Consider the following 17,965-nt stretch of genomic DNA (forward strand, 5'->3'; position numbering starts at 1 on the left):
TGGCCATGTGCTGGTTTAAGATGGTTATGTGCTGGTTTAAGCTGGTCATGTGCTGGTTTAAGATGGCCATGTGCTGGTTTAAGCTGGTCATGTGCTGGTTTAAGATGGCCATGTGCTGGTTTAAGATGGCCATGTGCTGGTTTAAAATGGTTTACGCTGGCCATGTGCTGGTTTAAGATGGTCATGTGCTGGTTTATACTGGTCCTTAGCTGGTTTAAGCCGGTCATGTGCTGGTTTAAACCGGTCCTTAGCTGGTTTAAGATGGTCATGTGCTGGTTTAAGCTGGCCATGTGCTGGTTTAAGATGGTCATGTGTTGGTTTAAACTGGTCATGTGCTGGTTTAAGATGGTCATGTGCTGGTTTAAACTGGTCATGTGCTGGTTTAAGCTGGCCATGTGCTGGTTTAAGCTGGTCATGTGTTGGTTTAAGCTGGTCATGTGCTGGTTTAAGATGGTCATGTGCTGGTTTAAACTGGTCATGTGCTGGTTTAAGCTGGCCATGTGCTGGTTTAAGCTGGTGAGGCACCAGCACATGACCATCTTAAACCAGCATCAAAACATACCTTACCCAGCATATGCTGTTTTTTTCAACAGGGTATTCTAAATCGTGACCTTAGTTTTCTAAAAGAAAACTCACCCTTGTGTCTTTGACCCACAACACGCTTATATTACTTCTTAAATATTGCATTGTTTTTTTCAGGCAATCCCATCAGTAAAAGCGGAACTACCATTGTATTAAATACACCCATATATTTTCAGTAAGAGCATCAGTTTTAGTTTTCTGTATTGAATCAACTCCACTTTGAAATGCAAACTCTTACGAAGCGACATAAATAATAAAACAGCACTTCTGACATAAAGTAATTGAAACTGAAAGTGACAAAAGAGAAATGGGTTTTGCTTGCTTCACAAGTGAAAGAGTGGAGTGAAATGAAGAGCGGGTGCAACGCCATGAATCTGTCATGAATAAGTGAAGAGTGTCTCCTCAGAGATTACTACTGGATATCACCTGTGCCAGGATCAGTTTGTGTGTGTGTGTGTACCGTTGGGGATGTTAAAGAGACTCTTCAGTTTGTTCTTGGCTGCAGAAATCCGCTGAATGTGTCCGAGGTGAAGCAGACCGGCCGGTAGACACTCCAGCTCATTCTCACACAGATTCACATGATCTAATCTGCAGAAAAACAAAAAACAACACCCGAACTCACTTCTGATTTCAACACGTCAATTATTGACACCAATTGACACTGCGTCTCAGATGTTTCTCCCGAGAAATGATTGAGAAATGTCACAAATGTGTCTGTCATCAGAGTTTCAGAAGAGATGTCAACAATGTGTCAAACTGAGCTCAGATTTGTTTGCAATCAATATTATTGAAGATCTCAAAATGAACTCAAACATTTCTCATCAGATTTACATAAATACAGATTATTTCTATTTCTCCTAAACAGTTTTAAGAGAAACGTCTGAGACCAAGTTGATACTTAAATGAAACACAACTGAGAATTTATTTCTTTTTTGGGAGATTTCCTAAGAAATTCTACAGTGTTCCAGTATTCCCATGTTTGCCATATTTCCCAGTTGTGGTGTCTAGATACAAATTTATACAAATCATTTTTAAAGAGGCAGGGCTGGATTTAGTTGCTTTTCAGTCCCCTGTCTTCAACAAAACTTTCAACTCTTTCCTCTTAAAAAGAAACCGATGTAAGGAAAAGATAAAAGATCAAATCACTCTATTAAAGATCAACCTCTGAGTAAGAAAAGTCGTCCTCCGGGAGGCCTCGAACAAACTCTTTCAGGACCGATATCAAAACGTTTTGAATCGCTCGTGTGTGTGTGTGTGTGTGTGTGTGTGTTTTTACGGACCTGCTGCAGATGATCTCTTGAGATGATGTCGGGGTGGGTAACTCTCGGAGCAGATTGTGAGAGAGGTCGAGCGAGCGCAAGTTAATGAGACCCCACGGCACCACCGAGGGAAGAGACGTCAGACAGTTATGAGACAGATCCAGAACTGTGATCCGAGACGACACGTCCATGAACCAATCCAGATCCAACCAGGGCAGCTTCAGACACGACCAGTTGACATGCAGAGCCTGTGAACGATGACATCACAGAATCAAACAGCTTTAACAAGGCTAGCTCTCAACGACAATCGATACGCTGCCATTGTGAATGTTTGCGCCATTTTTGTTTTTGGGATGAAGAATAGAGATGATTTACTGATGGGGTGACAACGCTACACCTCCAATGACAGAACACAAAGGGATCAATAACTCATCGCACACACATCCTACAGTGTGTTGCAGTGAGAAGAGAGAAACATTACAAATCAATTCTGTATTAATAATAATATATTTTACAGTTAAATATTAAATGTATAAAATATCTAATATTATTTAATCATATGTGACCCCGGACCACAAAACCAATCATAAGAGTCAATGTTTTTAAATTGAGATTAATACATCATATGAAAGCTAAATAATGAAGCTTTCTATTGATTTATTGTTAGGATAGGACAATATTTGGCCGAGATACAACTATTTAAAACTCTGGAATCTGAGGGTGCAATAAAATCAAAACATTGATAAAATGGCCTTTAAAGTTGTCCATCAGAGGCCATTGTTAAGAAGAAACAGGTTTGTTTTGACGCTCTCTATTGGCTTACCGCTGGAATGATGTTGTGGAGAGCAGAGCAAACTTACAAAATATCTTCATGAAACATGATCTTTACTTAATATCCTAATGATTAATGGCATAAAAGAAAAATCGATAATTTTGACCCATACAATGTGGCTATTGCTACAAATATGCCCAAGCTACTTATGACTGGTTTTGTGGTCCATGGTCACAAATATATTTTATATCATATAATATACTCATTTTTAAACATATAAATAAAATATAGAATGTGTACATGTATTTAACGGTGTGTGTTTGTGGATATCAGCCCTGTTCCTGTGTTTCACTTTAAACAGAAATAACCCCCTGAAGAGGAACTTCAACTAACACTAACACTTCTGTAAAATAAAGCCACCGTATTGTTTTTCCTACTCTTCGTTTATAAATATTCAATCCTACACTAATCCTCGTCTCCAAAGCTCAACAATCCAATCCAACAATCCTGCTGTACATTATGAGACAAACTTCGCTCTTTTCTAATGTCTAAGTCTAGACGTGTGCTCTGTGTTATGATCATTTTTAATGACATTTGGACAAAAATACAGCTAAAATGCATGGGCGCTTTTCTTTAAAACGTTGAGTTTCACAGACTCATTCACAGACCAAGTTTTAATCGCATTCCTTCACAATGAATTACTTCCAAAGAAAAGCACGTCAGTCCAGTGCGTGCCGGAATACTAATCACGTTACATATAAAAAACATATAGTAGTGGCCATGTCCAACTTTGAAAAATTGAAATTTATTCAAATATGTTATTAAAGATTTATCAAACATCCTGTTTGAACTGAAGAATTTAACTCTTTTCCCGACAGAGCGTTTTAATCGAAGCTGTAGCCAGCGCAAGCTTTTTTGATCATTTTCAAAACTTTCAAACAAAACTTTCATGACCCACAAAATATTTTCTTCTGTGAATATGTATGGGATAATGTACAGGCAGCCGGTTATTGCTGCATCCGGGTCACCGTGTGTTATTAGTTTTGAGGGGTCGTTATCTGGGAATAACCAACCTGCAAGTGTCGCGACTGGCCAATCAGAATCAAGCATTCCAACGAGCCGTGTAATATACAAACTTACAATATATCAAACGAGAGCTCTGTTATTCTGTTTTAATTTTTTCTCTTTATCTCATTCTGAGCAAAGTTTATCAGTCAAAACTCAGCAGAATGACTGCTGTAGTCAAAACTAAAAAAATGTAATAACTTCGGCCGTGTTCAGACTTTTTCTGGTCAAAAAAGAAGTCAAGGCGCTTTTATTTAAAAAAAAAAACACTGGCAGCGTTTGGTTACAAATAGCAGCGGAACGCCATGACTTCGGAGGCAGTGTCTATGCACGAAGGCAGCCCAGTGAAACATAGGCAGCATAATGTAAGTCTACTTGAATTATAAACAGAGAGCGTCTTTGCAATAGCCAATCACATATTTAAAAACTACAACACAAATTTCTCACTAGAAATGCAATCAGAAGTGAAAATGAAAGGTACATTTATACAAAACTATGCTCCAACGGGCGTTTCGGCCACCATTTAACTTTTTCGAGCTTGAGCCTTCTCGACCAATCACGTTCCTTGCATGTTGTTATGGAAACGACAGGTCTCTGTCATTGGTTAGCTGTGAAAAAGGGGCTTGACGTAGGGGCGGTTTTTTTTCAGAAAAGTTGAACTTTTTTCAACCTCAAAAGACGCTCTGAGCTGCAGAAAAAGACGCCGGCGCTGGCGTTTAAAAAAGCACTCAGGACGTTTTTTGAAAACACAGTTTACTCCATAGGATTATAATGTAAAACAGATGCTAGGAGCATCAAAAAAGTATTCTGAACATGGCCTTATTTTTTGTTTTTCGATGCATTTTTGTGCATTTGACAAAAAATCCCATATTCACTGATGCAGTTGACCTTGCTGCCAAGTCATTTTTTTCCGAGTGGAATGGAATTTCTATTGAATGAAAAATTGTGGGCGTCTTTCTCTGCGCTTTGATTGGATGTATAAAAACAGCTGTAGCATTTTGAAATGTAAGCGGCAGCAGACTGACAATTGAAGGGGAGGAGTTAACGGATGCTCCGCCCAAGCTGTCTAACATACGTCATTTAAGATGGACAGTCACTAGAGGTGTGACGAGACACTTATCTTACGAGACGAGACTGGGTTCACGAGAACAAGATGAGACAAGATTTTTTTAAAGAAATCCTCAATGATGAAATATATTGGGAAAATAGTCTTTTATTCACCTTAAAAACACAAAATGCAAAAAACGTAGGCATTATAAAATCTACTTGTACTTTATGAAACACATCAAACTTCTATTTTAATAAATTATATTATGTAGTGATAAACAACATGTAAATACTGCAAAATGCTTTGTCACAAACTCAAATGACAGGAAGTAATTGCACAAAATTTATGCTTTGTTTAATTAACAGGCGTAGCTTTTAGTAAAGAGCTGTGGTTGTTTTCTCTATATGCTTTTGCATAGTGCTGGTGTTAGCAGAGGTGGCGATCATATCACACTGTCAATCCTCCTTCCTCCACTGACTGAACCCTCACAGCCTTCAGAGCCTCCCAAAGCGCTGCTTGCAGCGAGAACCACAAACACTAGTACATTTATGCGCGTGGCGCTGCAGGAGACAAGGTTGAAACCCATACATCTCGCGCGTGTTTACATAGAAAAACGGTGGGAAAGTAGCATTGCGGGATGGAAGCATATGCGACTAAAATGGTCGCAATTTCGAGCCCAGCACTCCATCATGCCAATTGCGTAAGGAAATTGTGTTCTCGAGAGACCAGTCTGATCTCGTGAGACTTATCCGATTTCGCGAGATCTCGTGCCTCGTCTCAATCTCGTCACACCCATAATAGTCACTACTGGACGGAAGTGCATTTTCAGATTTTAACTGAAGATTATGAGGGTAGATGAATTTTAAAAAGAAAATGACCCACATTGATAAAATATTTACAATAAAGGCTGCAATATTTCATGAAAAAATAGGTATTGTAATATTTAATTTCACTGGGACTTTAAAATCCTTTAATGCACGGCTAGCCATGGATTATCCCTTACATATTGTGCACATATTCCCTCCAGACATCCGTGAATGAGTGAATGGAGTTGTGAAGGAGTGTAAAGGAGTCTGACCTGCTGTAGTCTGTCATCTGCAGGTGTGTCTCTGTCCTGTAGGTGGCGCTCTCTGAGCAGCTGTCTGCAGAACTCTCTGTGATCCATCAACGTGTACGAGGAGAAACCGGCTCCATTCCTCAGCAGAAAACATGCGATCTCTTTATTACCTGACAGACGGTGATGAGAAACACTCAATAATGAACAGGAAGAACTTTCTCCTCACAGATGAAAGAGGAAGTGTGTGTGTGTGTTGGATAAAAGCGGTACACGTTGTGTAAAATTCCCCTGCTTTCATTTTCAGCCCATGTTCATGGCATTTTACATGTTTAAACAGAGAATTATCTTCTTGTTTGGCTTTAGCTTTTTTTCTCTGCTTGTTGGTTGCCGCTCTGACTTTTATTTCAATAGAATGTTACACCTATTTGTTCTGGTGTAAACAAACATTTCATCGCTCTTAAATATTGCATTTGTGTGATTGGTTGAGAGATGTTCTTTGTATCAATAACAGTTAGCAGAAGCGTCAGTACCTGCTCGTGCTGCGGCGTATAGAGGCAAACCGGTGATGATGGCAAATTCTCCAGAATGCACAGCGCAATCGTCAGCGTCAGCGTTATACGACTCGACCAGCATCTTCACCACCTCCATATGACCCCGCTGACACGCCGTAGCCAACATCCAGTTCAGCAGCTCCTTACGGACACATGGACCTAAAGCACAGCGAGAAACTGAAGTCAGATCAGTCTTTAAGGGATAGTTTAGACAAAAAATTAATTTCTGGCATCATTTATTAACCATGTCATTTCAAACCTGTATGAGTTTCTTTCTTCTGCAGAACACAACAGAAGATATTTTGAAGAATGTTGATAACCAAACAACACTGAACCCCATCGACTTCCATTGTATGAACACAAAACCACTGAGACATTTCTCAAAATATCTTCTTTTGTATTCCACTGAAGAAAGACTCACATACAGATTTAAAACCACATGACGATGAATTATTAAACACAGAAATTTGATTTTTAAGTAAACTATCCCTTTAAATGGGAAATACTGTCAACAACAAATGGTTCGAGAAAGTTCCACTAGGATTTCTGCTGTTGACACTTAATGGAAATAACTGAATACAGAATCTTCGTATTATTATTATCTCACGTGGTATGGAGTCCAGCAGTTCTCGGACCACCATCTGATGTCCATAATGTGCAGCCAGGACGGCAGGGTTTCCCTCAGCGGGTTCCTGTGGAACTGAAACTCGTGCGTCCTTCAGTAAGAAGCGCACGCTCTCTGCATCACCGTTCTGTGTGGCCACGCTCAGCAGCTCCAGCTACACAAACACACGAGACAAGATGAGCTGAAATCAGTGATGGTTTGTGTCTGGACTAGTAGCTAAAATGAGCCCTTCAGAATGAAACATGGAGAGTGTTTCCAGAATCAGTAGACCAAAGGATACTCCTTAAGGGTACTCATTTCAACATACTGCCATTTGAGACGGATGAATTCTAATTTCAAACACTATTTAGGATGGATAGCATGTGAATTGGGACACAGCGTTGGACTTTATTCAGTGCTGTAGTATATGTATGCATTTCTCGTGTGCTTTTTGTCCTAACTTGCTGTACATATACTGTATCTTCAGGTACACTGCATGTGCATGAATAAAGCTCTTACATACAATTGATGGCAGTAATGGCACATTGTCTAATGACACATAAAGGATAGGAATTAATCCTGGTACATGAAAATACAGCATTTTTATTAAAGGGGCCATGAATTAAGACCTCAATTTTTACCCGAGCTTTTGTTATATAAGAGGGAATCGTATTCAAGCGAACATCCTGTAAGTGTCAGAACTGCAAACGCCCATGTTACTGAAATTATAGCTGTTATTGACACCAGGCTCAGTGAACGCCAGGTTCTGGAATGCACCGTCATTGATAGGTTGAACACCGCTTCCACAGAAGAATATCAACGACTACTTCTCTAGCCCCGCCCACTGGTTCGCGAATGACTTTAGCCACACATAGTACACACTACCGCATTTGTGATGATTGACAAACTAGTAACCATAGCGACATATTTTTCGGCTAAAGATTTGTTTTGTCCGTCAGTTTAAACTAAACTGCTGATATGCGCTGTGTTGTGTTTATGCTCGGAAGGCTCCATCACACAGTGCACTTTTGCTGTGTTGCCATGTTTGTTATTAATAAGCGCTTTTATGCTTGTTGTTTGGTCTCTGATCCAAAAGCCTCGGCACTTAGGTCTTAAAATCGGCAACAGACCATTTATTAAGAATTTTTGGTCTTATAAAATATATAAACAATTTGCATTTTAAGGTTTGTTTTTGCCTTGTCTTTATTTGCTTATTTTTTCTGTGAAGATCTGGCAACCCTGTCACTTTAGAGAAGGGCTCTCGAGAGCGGCTAGCCCCATGTCATATGTGCAAAAGTGAGGACTTCTTTCACTGTCATTTTTATTTAGAGCGACCAAGCAACAAACATGCAACATTGTGCAGCGCCTGGTTGTGGAAGAACACAGTTGCTTCCTTCGGATTCTAATATTAGGAATGCGTGGTTGAAGTTAATTTTTAAGTACATTCCTGCTCACGTGGGTGAAATATTGAGCATTTGTTCGCATCATTTCACCGTGGATTCCTTTGTGAACAAGATTCCTTTGCGGAGAGACTAAAATGAAAAAGCAGTGCTGTGCAGTCAGTATTGGATCTGACAGGAATGGCGCAGCAATCTTATGTGAGTAAAACATATTTGTACTTTGTCACTATTGCTTTGTTAGAGATCGCTTGATATGTCCTGATAATGTGTAACCTAACGTTACGTGTCTAACCAAATTCACAGAAGGCTCCAACTAAGTTTACTACGCAAACTGCTATCCAATCATAGCAGTGGGCGTTTACTTCCAAGTCTTCAATGCGGCATGCCCATTAAAACCGAGCGTTTGTCGAGACGGCCTCAAAACCCGGGTAGAAAATAGCCTATTACTTATTGATTTTGATGTTTTCGAATGTAAGTAGACCTCAGACAACAGTATAAAACAATGAACAAGCCCAGTTCAGGACACATTTAAATACTAAATGGTGACATTTCTAAATTATATTAATAATTAATTTTGAAAAAAAAAAATCTCAATATACAGTGAGGTCCAAATATATATTTTTTATTTTTCAGATTATCACAAAAATGTAGGTTTGACTACAATGCAGAATTAAAAATAGACAATAGAGTTACATTTTTATAACGCAGATGTTGTGAATGTCAAGCGTGCTCAAAAGCATACTTAAAGTTTAGTAAACACTTCCCCATTTTAATTCTGGCTTACGGTGGCCTACAGATGTGTGTTTTTTTTCCAATGACCTCTCTCTATCTCTGAATCACTGGTTATAAATAAAGACGCGAATGACAAAAAGCAACACTACTCAACATTAATGGCTGTATGTTAAGGCTATATGGACGAGATCGGACCGCAGCCTTGATGAGTAACGAAACGAAACGCTATTGGTTACTTTAAAAGGGGTGGGGTCACTTGACATGTCTCGCGCGCTCTCTGCATTTTTCAGTTGAAATTACGTCAACATATCAAATAATGCTGCGCGTTCCAAGGCTTTGCAGTGGGGCTTTAAAGTCGACATAAAGTCAATACATAACTTTTGTCTCTCTATCGCCATCTCTGTTTGAAACATAACATTGAAGGTCATTACATTCGTACTACCTCACACTACCACCTCACCACTACCTCACATTACACCAAACTGAACCATACAGCGTAAATTATGAGTCAAAAACGATAATTTTATCGTTTTGAATTGGGGTAAAGTTTGGAGACAGTTTTCAACATTGTATATTATGTATAGGGTTGGGTATCTTCAGAAATTGACCGGTTTTGATTCCGGTTCTATTTAAATCAATATTATTATTTTTTATTATTTTACCTTAATTGACTGTAAGGTAGTTAGTAATGTTGAGTAATGCTAATCCATCAATCACATTTAAAATTGATGTTTTTACACTATCAATAACATCCAAATAGTCTGATTAGGGCCAAGACACTTGCTCATTTCCCTGAATGAATGAAATATTAAACAAAATAAATAAAATGCTGTCTTTAAATGTTAACTGTCATACTTGTAACCATGTCTACACACATTCCATAAAGTCTCAATTTTACAAATAATAATTCAGTCCAGGAGAGGGTGAGATGCAGTGAAACATTTAACATTTAAAATGCATGAAAATAAGTATTTTCCATCACTTTAACCCTCCTACATACATAACAACAGCAGTCTACTTATTTTGTGTTATTTATGTATATAAATGACAATATGAAACAATGTGTACAGTTATCAAGGATGCGAGTGCGCATTCCAGAAAATGCTGTGTTCGGCAAAGACGCGCCACAACGCGTCTGTGGGAAGCGCGTTCAGTCAACGATGTGTTCGGCAAAGACGCGACACCTCTGAGGGGTGCGCGTACAGAGCGGAGCTGCGTTACTGTTTGGTTGGATGAAATCCTTTATGGGAAACGGTGGCGCAAGGCTGCTCACAATGCTTGGCCATGCGTTGCACCAGAATCGTTTTGGAACCAAAACGTATAATTTGCTCACGGTTCCAATAAGTTCTGGAAAAGAACCGGTTCTCAGTTCCCAACCCTAATTATGTACTTGTTTTGTGTTGGGAGTGGAAGGACCTGCGGATGTGGTGGTGGATGGGGCAAGAGAGGGGAGGGAGTTTCTGTTTTTTAATGGCACTGAATGTAGTTTAGAGAAATAAATGTCTTTGTAATGACTGATCTGAGACCAGCGAGCACAATAAATGATGGCAGAAGAAAAGTAATATGAGGCTCAGGTGTGGGCTTGTTAACTGATCCCGCGTTAGGAGCCATTACAGTCCCAGCATCAATCACTCATGAGCTCATTACAGACCTGTAAGTGTATTTACAAGAGAGTATTACTGCACTCACACACTCACTGAGCCGTCTACAATCCTTACCGACAACAAAAATACAACCTGTAAACAATGACTGCTTCCTTAAAGACACAATTCACCCAAATACAACAATTCTCAAATCGTTTATTCAACCCAGATGTAAAGTCAAAAAAGTCTGCTTTATTGTCAATTCTGCCACATGTACAGTACATAACTATAGAGTGATTCGTATGTGATTATTGTATTATGTATTATTCGGCAGTGAAAGGACCTGCGGATGTGGTCAGAGTTCAGTGGTGCATGGGGCAAGAGAGGGGAGGAAGTTTAGCTTCCTTTAAGGTCATTGCACATTGAGTACGAAATTTGCGTACGAAATTTCCGCACGTTAAAAAATAAATACGACCTCACGTTGTGTCAATCAAATTTACACACTGCCTCCGATATTTTTTAGTCCATCATAAAAAAATTCGGACTGGGTTCTGTCATGATCCTGTCCTTCTTGTCCGGAGTTGTCTAGTTTTGTGGACAGGGTCATGACAGTACCATGTCTTGTGTGTGTGTTGCGTCTTGTGTGGGGACACGTGTCTGTTTGTTATGACATTGCGCCACGTGTCCTCCTGTCCCGTGCTTTGGCTCCGCCCACTTGCTGCCCCGCTCTCTCTCTTTAGTGTTTGATTCCCGTCACCTGCCCGTCATTAGCCCCGTGTAATTATCCCTTGTTAGTGTTCCCCTTTATTAAGCCCCAGTTCCCTCTGTGCCGTGCCTGTTCATTTTGTACCATTTGTAAACCGTGTGACTTTTCTGCGATAGTTTGTCTAGTTTTCAAGTTGAGTCTTGCCTGCCGTGTTTTTGATAGTTTATTTTGACATCCTGGACTTCCTTTGTTTTTGGCCCTTGTGGGTAGTGTTTGTTCACAGTCTTGTTTTTGTTGGTTTTGCACCCCACGTTTTGTTCGAGTTCTTTTAGATAAAAGTTTTTCCGTTAACCCCTTGCTGTCTGTGCCTGGGTTCTGTCTGTAACAGGGTTCGATTTTCTGCGTTTTTCGCATCCGAAGCAAGCATTTTGAGAGGCGTTTTGACAATTCAGAGACACCGTACAAACGAGCGCCAAATACGAAAAAAACGCATATGAAAATTTCGGACTGTATGTGCAAAGACCTTTAGTCTGCAATGACTTCCTTTCTTCAGTTAAACACAAAACATTTTTTTATAATAATGCTGTCATGTTATGTCTTCTTATATGGTATTGAAGTAATTCAAAAGACTGATTGATGATTTAATAATTGTCTTCTGAAGAGAAATTATACATTTGTGAGAGAAAATATCATTTATATTTTGACCTTATTTAGTAATATTGCAACCAAAACGAGCAGATCCAAGCGGTAAATTCAAATATGGCGGCACGTGATAACGTCGAATCTCATTGGTTCTTGCATGTCTAGGGGCTAGTTGACAAATCCGTGATCTAGCGTGATCTAGCGTGGCTAAATAAATATTTTTTAATCGTTTAGCTATTATGTAAGAATTTTCATATTTGGGTGAACTATTCCTTTAAATCACACAGTATAAGATAATAAATGTATATGTAATGTATACTTCATGCTATGCTTAGAAAAAGGTACCATGGATATTCCATATAAATCTATTTAATAACGCTTTCTTCAAAGCACCTTACACGTGTCCTGAACAGATGTGACACATACAGAGTAAAAAAATCCTGTAAAAAAAAGTAATTTTCCAGCAGCTGGGGAATCAGCAAAATACTGTAAAATAACAGTTTTGTCACGTAAAATGACATGTTTTTCATGTTTCTTGTAAATTTGCACTCTTTTTCTGTAATTTTATGTTTTCCCCCTATTTCAAATTCGGTTGTGCAACGATTAATCGCATCCAGAATAAAAGTTTGTGTTCACCTAATATACGTCTGTGTACTGCATGTTAAATTTTGCACTTACACATACAGATATATAAATTTGAGAAATATTTACATGTATTTATTTATATTTATATATTATGTAAATTATAAACATTTATTGATTTTTATATTTTTCTTAAGTATAAACATGTACACGTACGTCTTTATAAATACAAAATTAATATGGACAGTAAACAGACATATATTATGTAAACACAAACTTTTATTCTGGATGCGATTAATGGCAAAATCTTAAATTAACACTTTGTACTGCAGACTATTCGCGGCAATGTTTTCAAAAACATCATTTTTCACAATGGCCTAATCTTCACACACATGATGGGCGGGATATAGGCGTAATGAGTTTTCAATGCGTGTCTGCAGAAATTAAAACCAAGCAACCAATAAAACAAGCAACTAATAAACGCTTGTTGGTTTATTACATTGGGTCAGTTTCACAGTACTATTCACCTTTTATATTATTTTTTTAAGAAAACAAGAAGTGATCCAATAAATTGAACTGACACCCTTATCAAAGCACCATCCTACGCCTTACCATCGTCATTAAGCATGACACTACATTACTTTATTTAAAATGCCAAAACTCTTTCACCTCTTTGAATGGCTTACTTTTACAGTACTTTTACAGTAGCTGGCACGGCACATGACACTGGAAGTGAAAGTCTGCTAACACAAAAACTACACACAGAGCAAAGCCTCCATTAATCTAAATGAAGTTTAATGTAAAGAAAACCCAGGTCTTAAATCACTGTTTACAATGTGTTGTTCAAACACACAACATGGATGCTGAACAGCTGACGTGTGCAAATATACATCTGATGTAATGGCACTGTTGACCACACCTCCATGCAGCGCTCACGTATTCGACTTTTCTGTAACATGCTGCGAATAAACAAACTCACCCCATCCGGTCGGCTGGCGCTGTTGTTCTCGCAGGACAGACGGATGAGCTCGCGCGCCCTCTGGTCCTCGCCGTCCGTGTAGGCCTCCTGGATGTTCTTCAGAGTGGGCGACTGACTCAGGGGAACGCTGCCAACCGCCGACTGCTTGGCTCCCATCTCCAAAATGTCTGTGATCGAGGCATAGCCGCCCCACGCAGGCAAAAACAAACACACAAACAAACAACACGCTCAGTAAAACAGAAGGAACCGTGCTGGTGCTGAAGCGATGGGAAAGCAGCTCCAGATACACGAGGAGAGAGAGCAGCTGGGAATCAGGTCATCCTCATAAAGAATTCACATGTCTTCCCCCTCTGTGTGTAGTGTGTGTGTGTGTCTGCACAACAGTGCTTTTCCAAGAACACCTTTGATGTAAAGAGCACAAACACCTTTACTGGGACTAAAACACACACTTCCCCATCTAGAGCACTCATATGGACTTAAACACTCACAAACATTAAAACACACACACATACACACTGCACGTACACTAAAACACATGCACAATAAAACACACACATAAAACACATGCATTCACACTAAAAGACACATACACACTAAAACACGCAAATAAACACCACAACACACACATATGTGTATCTGTCTTTTAGTGTGAATGCATGTGTTTTATGTGTGTGTTTTATTGTGCATGTGTTTTAGAGTGTGTATTAATGTGTAGTGTGTACTCATTAGTTTTAGTGTATGCGTGTGTGTGTGTATGCATGTGTTTAAGTGTATGTGTGTCTTAGTGTGTATGTGTGTGTTGTAGTGTTTATTTGCGTGTTTTAGTGTGTGTGTGTGTCTTTTAGTGTGAATGCATGTGTTTTATTGTGCATGTGTTTTAGTGTGTACTCATTTGTTTTAGTGTATGCGTGTGTGTATGCATGTGTTTAAGTGTATGCGTGTCTTAGTGTGTATGTGTCTAAAACACGCAAATAAACACTACAACACACACATGCACACATACACTTAAACACATGCATACGCACAAACACACACACGCATACACTAAAACAAATGAGTACACACTAATACACATGCACACACACACTTAAACACACTCATAAAGACTTAAACACACACATACACATGTGTGTGTGTGGGAGAATCTGTGCTATTTTAAGGCAAAGGGTGGACACCAAATACAGATTTAAACTTCTGTATATTTATAACACTTTGTACCGCAGACTATTCACGGCAATGTTTTCAAAAACATCATTGTAATAAGCTCAAATAAAAGGGAAGGAAGGAGGCGGGAACCAGCGAACATTCAAAAGACTTGAATCAAAAACAAACAAACAAAAATCCAGCAGTAAAAAAGGCCGGCAGCCACCTCACGGTCGACTGCCGGCCACACGAACAAACAAAACTTAATATGTCCAGGCCCGGTCCTCTCTCGCCGTTTCCTCCTGTCGCTCATCCTTTTATGCTTCCTCCTCCCACGGCTCTTGTCCCGAGAGATACGACGTATGCAATACTACTCTATAGGTACTCAAGATTAATATGAGATTGGCTGAAACTGCGTGTGTTAGCCCATCTTTAATGCAAACCAAAAATTACATGAATGCATGAATAAAATAAAATATATAACAAAACAACTTTCCCCCTATTTCTTGTGACATACATTACTCCCTACACACTGCCTCCAATACTTTCGTCCATCATAAAGAAATCCAGACAGGGTTCGATTTTGTGCGTTTTCTGCATCCGTAGCAAGCATTTTGAGAGGCGTTTTGAGAATTCAGAGCCGTTCAAGCGAGCGCTAGTCTAGCGAGGTCTAGTCTGATGTGATTGGTCAGATGGTCTAGTCTGATGTGATTGGTCAGATGGTCTAGTCTGATGTGATTGGTCAGATGGTCTAGTTTGATGTGATTGGTCAGATGGTCTAGTCGGCCGTGATTGGTCTACCGTGTAGTGTTTGGGGGAGAAGAGTGAAGTTTTCGCGGGCAGTCCTAGCAAAACGTAGGCGGGGACTATATGTAGCGACGTAAATCCCCGGCGGTTCGTGAATCGGACTAGGGACGACTTGTTTGCGCCATACAGAGTCGACTCCTTTTTTCCAAGCCGATAACTTTGTTATTCATTCACCTTCGGATTTACAGTTTGGCAGACTGCTTACTGTCAAACACGCAACATTACACACGGCATGAAATGTCATTTTCATGATCTCATGTTACGTACTCTTTAAAGTTTCAGAAGAGACTCAAACTGAGCTCAGATTTGTCAAGTCTGCAATGAAAAGTCAATATTATTGAAGATCAACTCAAACATTTCTCATCACATTTCCTCAAATCCAGATTATTTGACCTCCATACTCTTCATGTGTTTACACAATTACACTCTCATTTGATTTGATTTTTAAGAGAAACATCTGAGACTTAGTTGATACTTTAATGAAATATAACTGTGAACTCAATCACATCTCTTGAGCTATGAAAGAGCAACATCTGAGTAAACACCACAATATTATTTGTCCAAGCTTTGTGTAGATAAGAGGCCAGCGTGAAAGTGTGAGGGTGGTGAAGGTCAAATCAATCACTCTATCGTATTATTCACATTACTCAATCCAGCCCTTTAACTTTTCTCTGGTAAATGTGGCCACTGGCAGACGCGGCTCCATTAAGAACAGGTCAGCTTCAGATGTAAAGGAGCCGGGCTCGTGGGTAAGTGCCAGGCTAGCAATGCTGTACTTTTTAATAGAAGAGGTCTATATGAATAATTGAGAAGCCTGCGAAAGCCTGAGGGAAGGAAACCATTAGAAGCGTCCAGCCGGCATCAATACAGTCTCTCCCTGACGGCTTAGCTCATGTCCTGCTCGGCCCCGGAGGGCAAACTGATGCAAAGATTATTAGCGTCGTTTTAAAACCAAGCATCGCATCATCGAGACGCGATCCCATGATGCGACCAGCTCGGTGAGCCCATGTTCATCCAACGTGATGGACGTAATAAGACAAACATCGACTGTAGACACACTCGTGTTGTGCCACATACTGAAAAGTATTAATACAATTGTTCAATCCAATAAAATTGAACTCTTTTACTGTATTATGTTTTTGTTTGTTCTATGCAATTCAATATGTATTGCTGCTATGTGTTGTTATCTTATAGCAGCATGACGTCAAAGGGCTGTTCCATGGTTAACCGCATCCAGAATAAAAGCTTTGCGTTTACATAATATATGTCTGTGCACTGTGCATATTCATTTTGTATTTATAAACACATACACATACATGTATATATTTAAGAAAAACATAAAAATGAAGAAATATATATATTTAATTAAAATGATATATAAATATTAATATATACATGCAAATATTTCCTAAATATATACATTCATGTGTAGGTATATGAGTTTATAAATTCAAAATAAAAATGCACAGTGCACACATATATTAATATAAACACAACATTTTATTCTGAATGCGATCGATCAGGCAAGACATGAGATTTGACACAATTAAATATTCTGGAGTTTTTAGAAAATACTATAAGTAGGCAAAATGTACTAAAATATTTATACACTGCAATTTAGGACTGTAATTTATATATTATTTTATATTTTAAATATTTTGCTGCATTTAAATGTAAATTAAAATAATCGGGGATAATACTTCCCTGTTAACCTGTAAACCTGCTTAAAGGGGAAGTGCCACGGTGTTTCATGCATTTTGATTTCTTTACAATGTTAAACGTGCTGTCTTCTCATCCTTGACATGGTCAAAACAACAAGTTGAACGTATGACGTAGTATTTCTGTGCTCGAACCCCCCCCTATGGGTTTTTTTTTCGAACATGAAATTCCCTTACGTAACAACTTTTCTTAGTCCCTTATTGGACAATTCTCCAGGAAAATCATGCCCACGTGTCAACCAGGGAGAGAAAGAGCATGCGCACACGTCAACCAGCTGGAGCAAGAGAGAGAGAGCACTGCGTTTGTGAAGTTCAGCTGTGTTTGTTTGTTCACTGTTGTTCAACGGTGGATATAACGCTGGATTTGGAGATGGTTTGAAACTGATAGATGCGCTAAAAGATGCCGGACATGAACTGCACGCGGTAAGTCAAACTGAGTCATATGTCTGTGTTTTGTTGGCAATCGGCGCGTACGTGCAACAGTTATGCAGGGATAATGCGATGACGTATTGTGTGCTTGTGCTGTTCTCCCGCCCCCCTCTTTGCATGCATTCAGGGCTCGCCTGTTTTCGGAAATAAACGTACAACTGTATCTGTCTTTTACAAATGTGATCAAACTAAATACTCTTCAGAGATATGAAGTATGCAATACTACTCTATAGTTACTCAAGATTAATATGAGATTGGCAGAAACTGCTGGTGTTACATCCGCTTTAAACAAAATGACTTATTTTA

At 39.2% G+C, this 17,965-nt stretch overlaps 1 protein-coding gene across 2 annotated transcripts in view; it reads right to left on the reverse strand.

The window, feature by feature from the left end:
• The window catches only part of lrrk1 (leucine-rich repeat kinase 1), a 70,193-nt gene that overhangs the window by 48,033 nt on the left and 4,195 nt on the right, over nucleotides 1–17,965 (reverse strand). For both annotated transcript variants that reach the window (XM_057330255.1, XM_057330247.1), the window contains 6 exons: nucleotides 13,563–13,729; nucleotides 6,942–7,113; nucleotides 6,314–6,493; nucleotides 5,805–5,953; nucleotides 1,863–2,089; nucleotides 1,043–1,170 (listed from right to left, as the gene is read on the reverse strand). In XM_057330255.1, the coding sequence (XP_057186238.1) occupies nucleotides 1,043–1,170; nucleotides 1,863–2,089; nucleotides 5,805–5,953; nucleotides 6,314–6,493; nucleotides 6,942–7,113; nucleotides 13,563–13,718 (1,012 nt within the window). In that variant the 5' untranslated portion in view covers nucleotides 13,719–13,729. The remainder of the gene's footprint in view (nucleotides 1–1,042; nucleotides 1,171–1,862; nucleotides 2,090–5,804; nucleotides 5,954–6,313; nucleotides 6,494–6,941; nucleotides 7,114–13,562; nucleotides 13,730–17,965) is intronic.

The sequence above is a fragment of the Triplophysa rosa genome, linkage group LG1 (assembly GCF_024868665.1).
Source record: "Triplophysa rosa linkage group LG1, Trosa_1v2, whole genome shotgun sequence".
In the NCBI taxonomy this organism is placed as follows: domain Eukaryota; kingdom Metazoa; phylum Chordata; class Actinopteri; order Cypriniformes; family Nemacheilidae; genus Triplophysa; species Triplophysa rosa.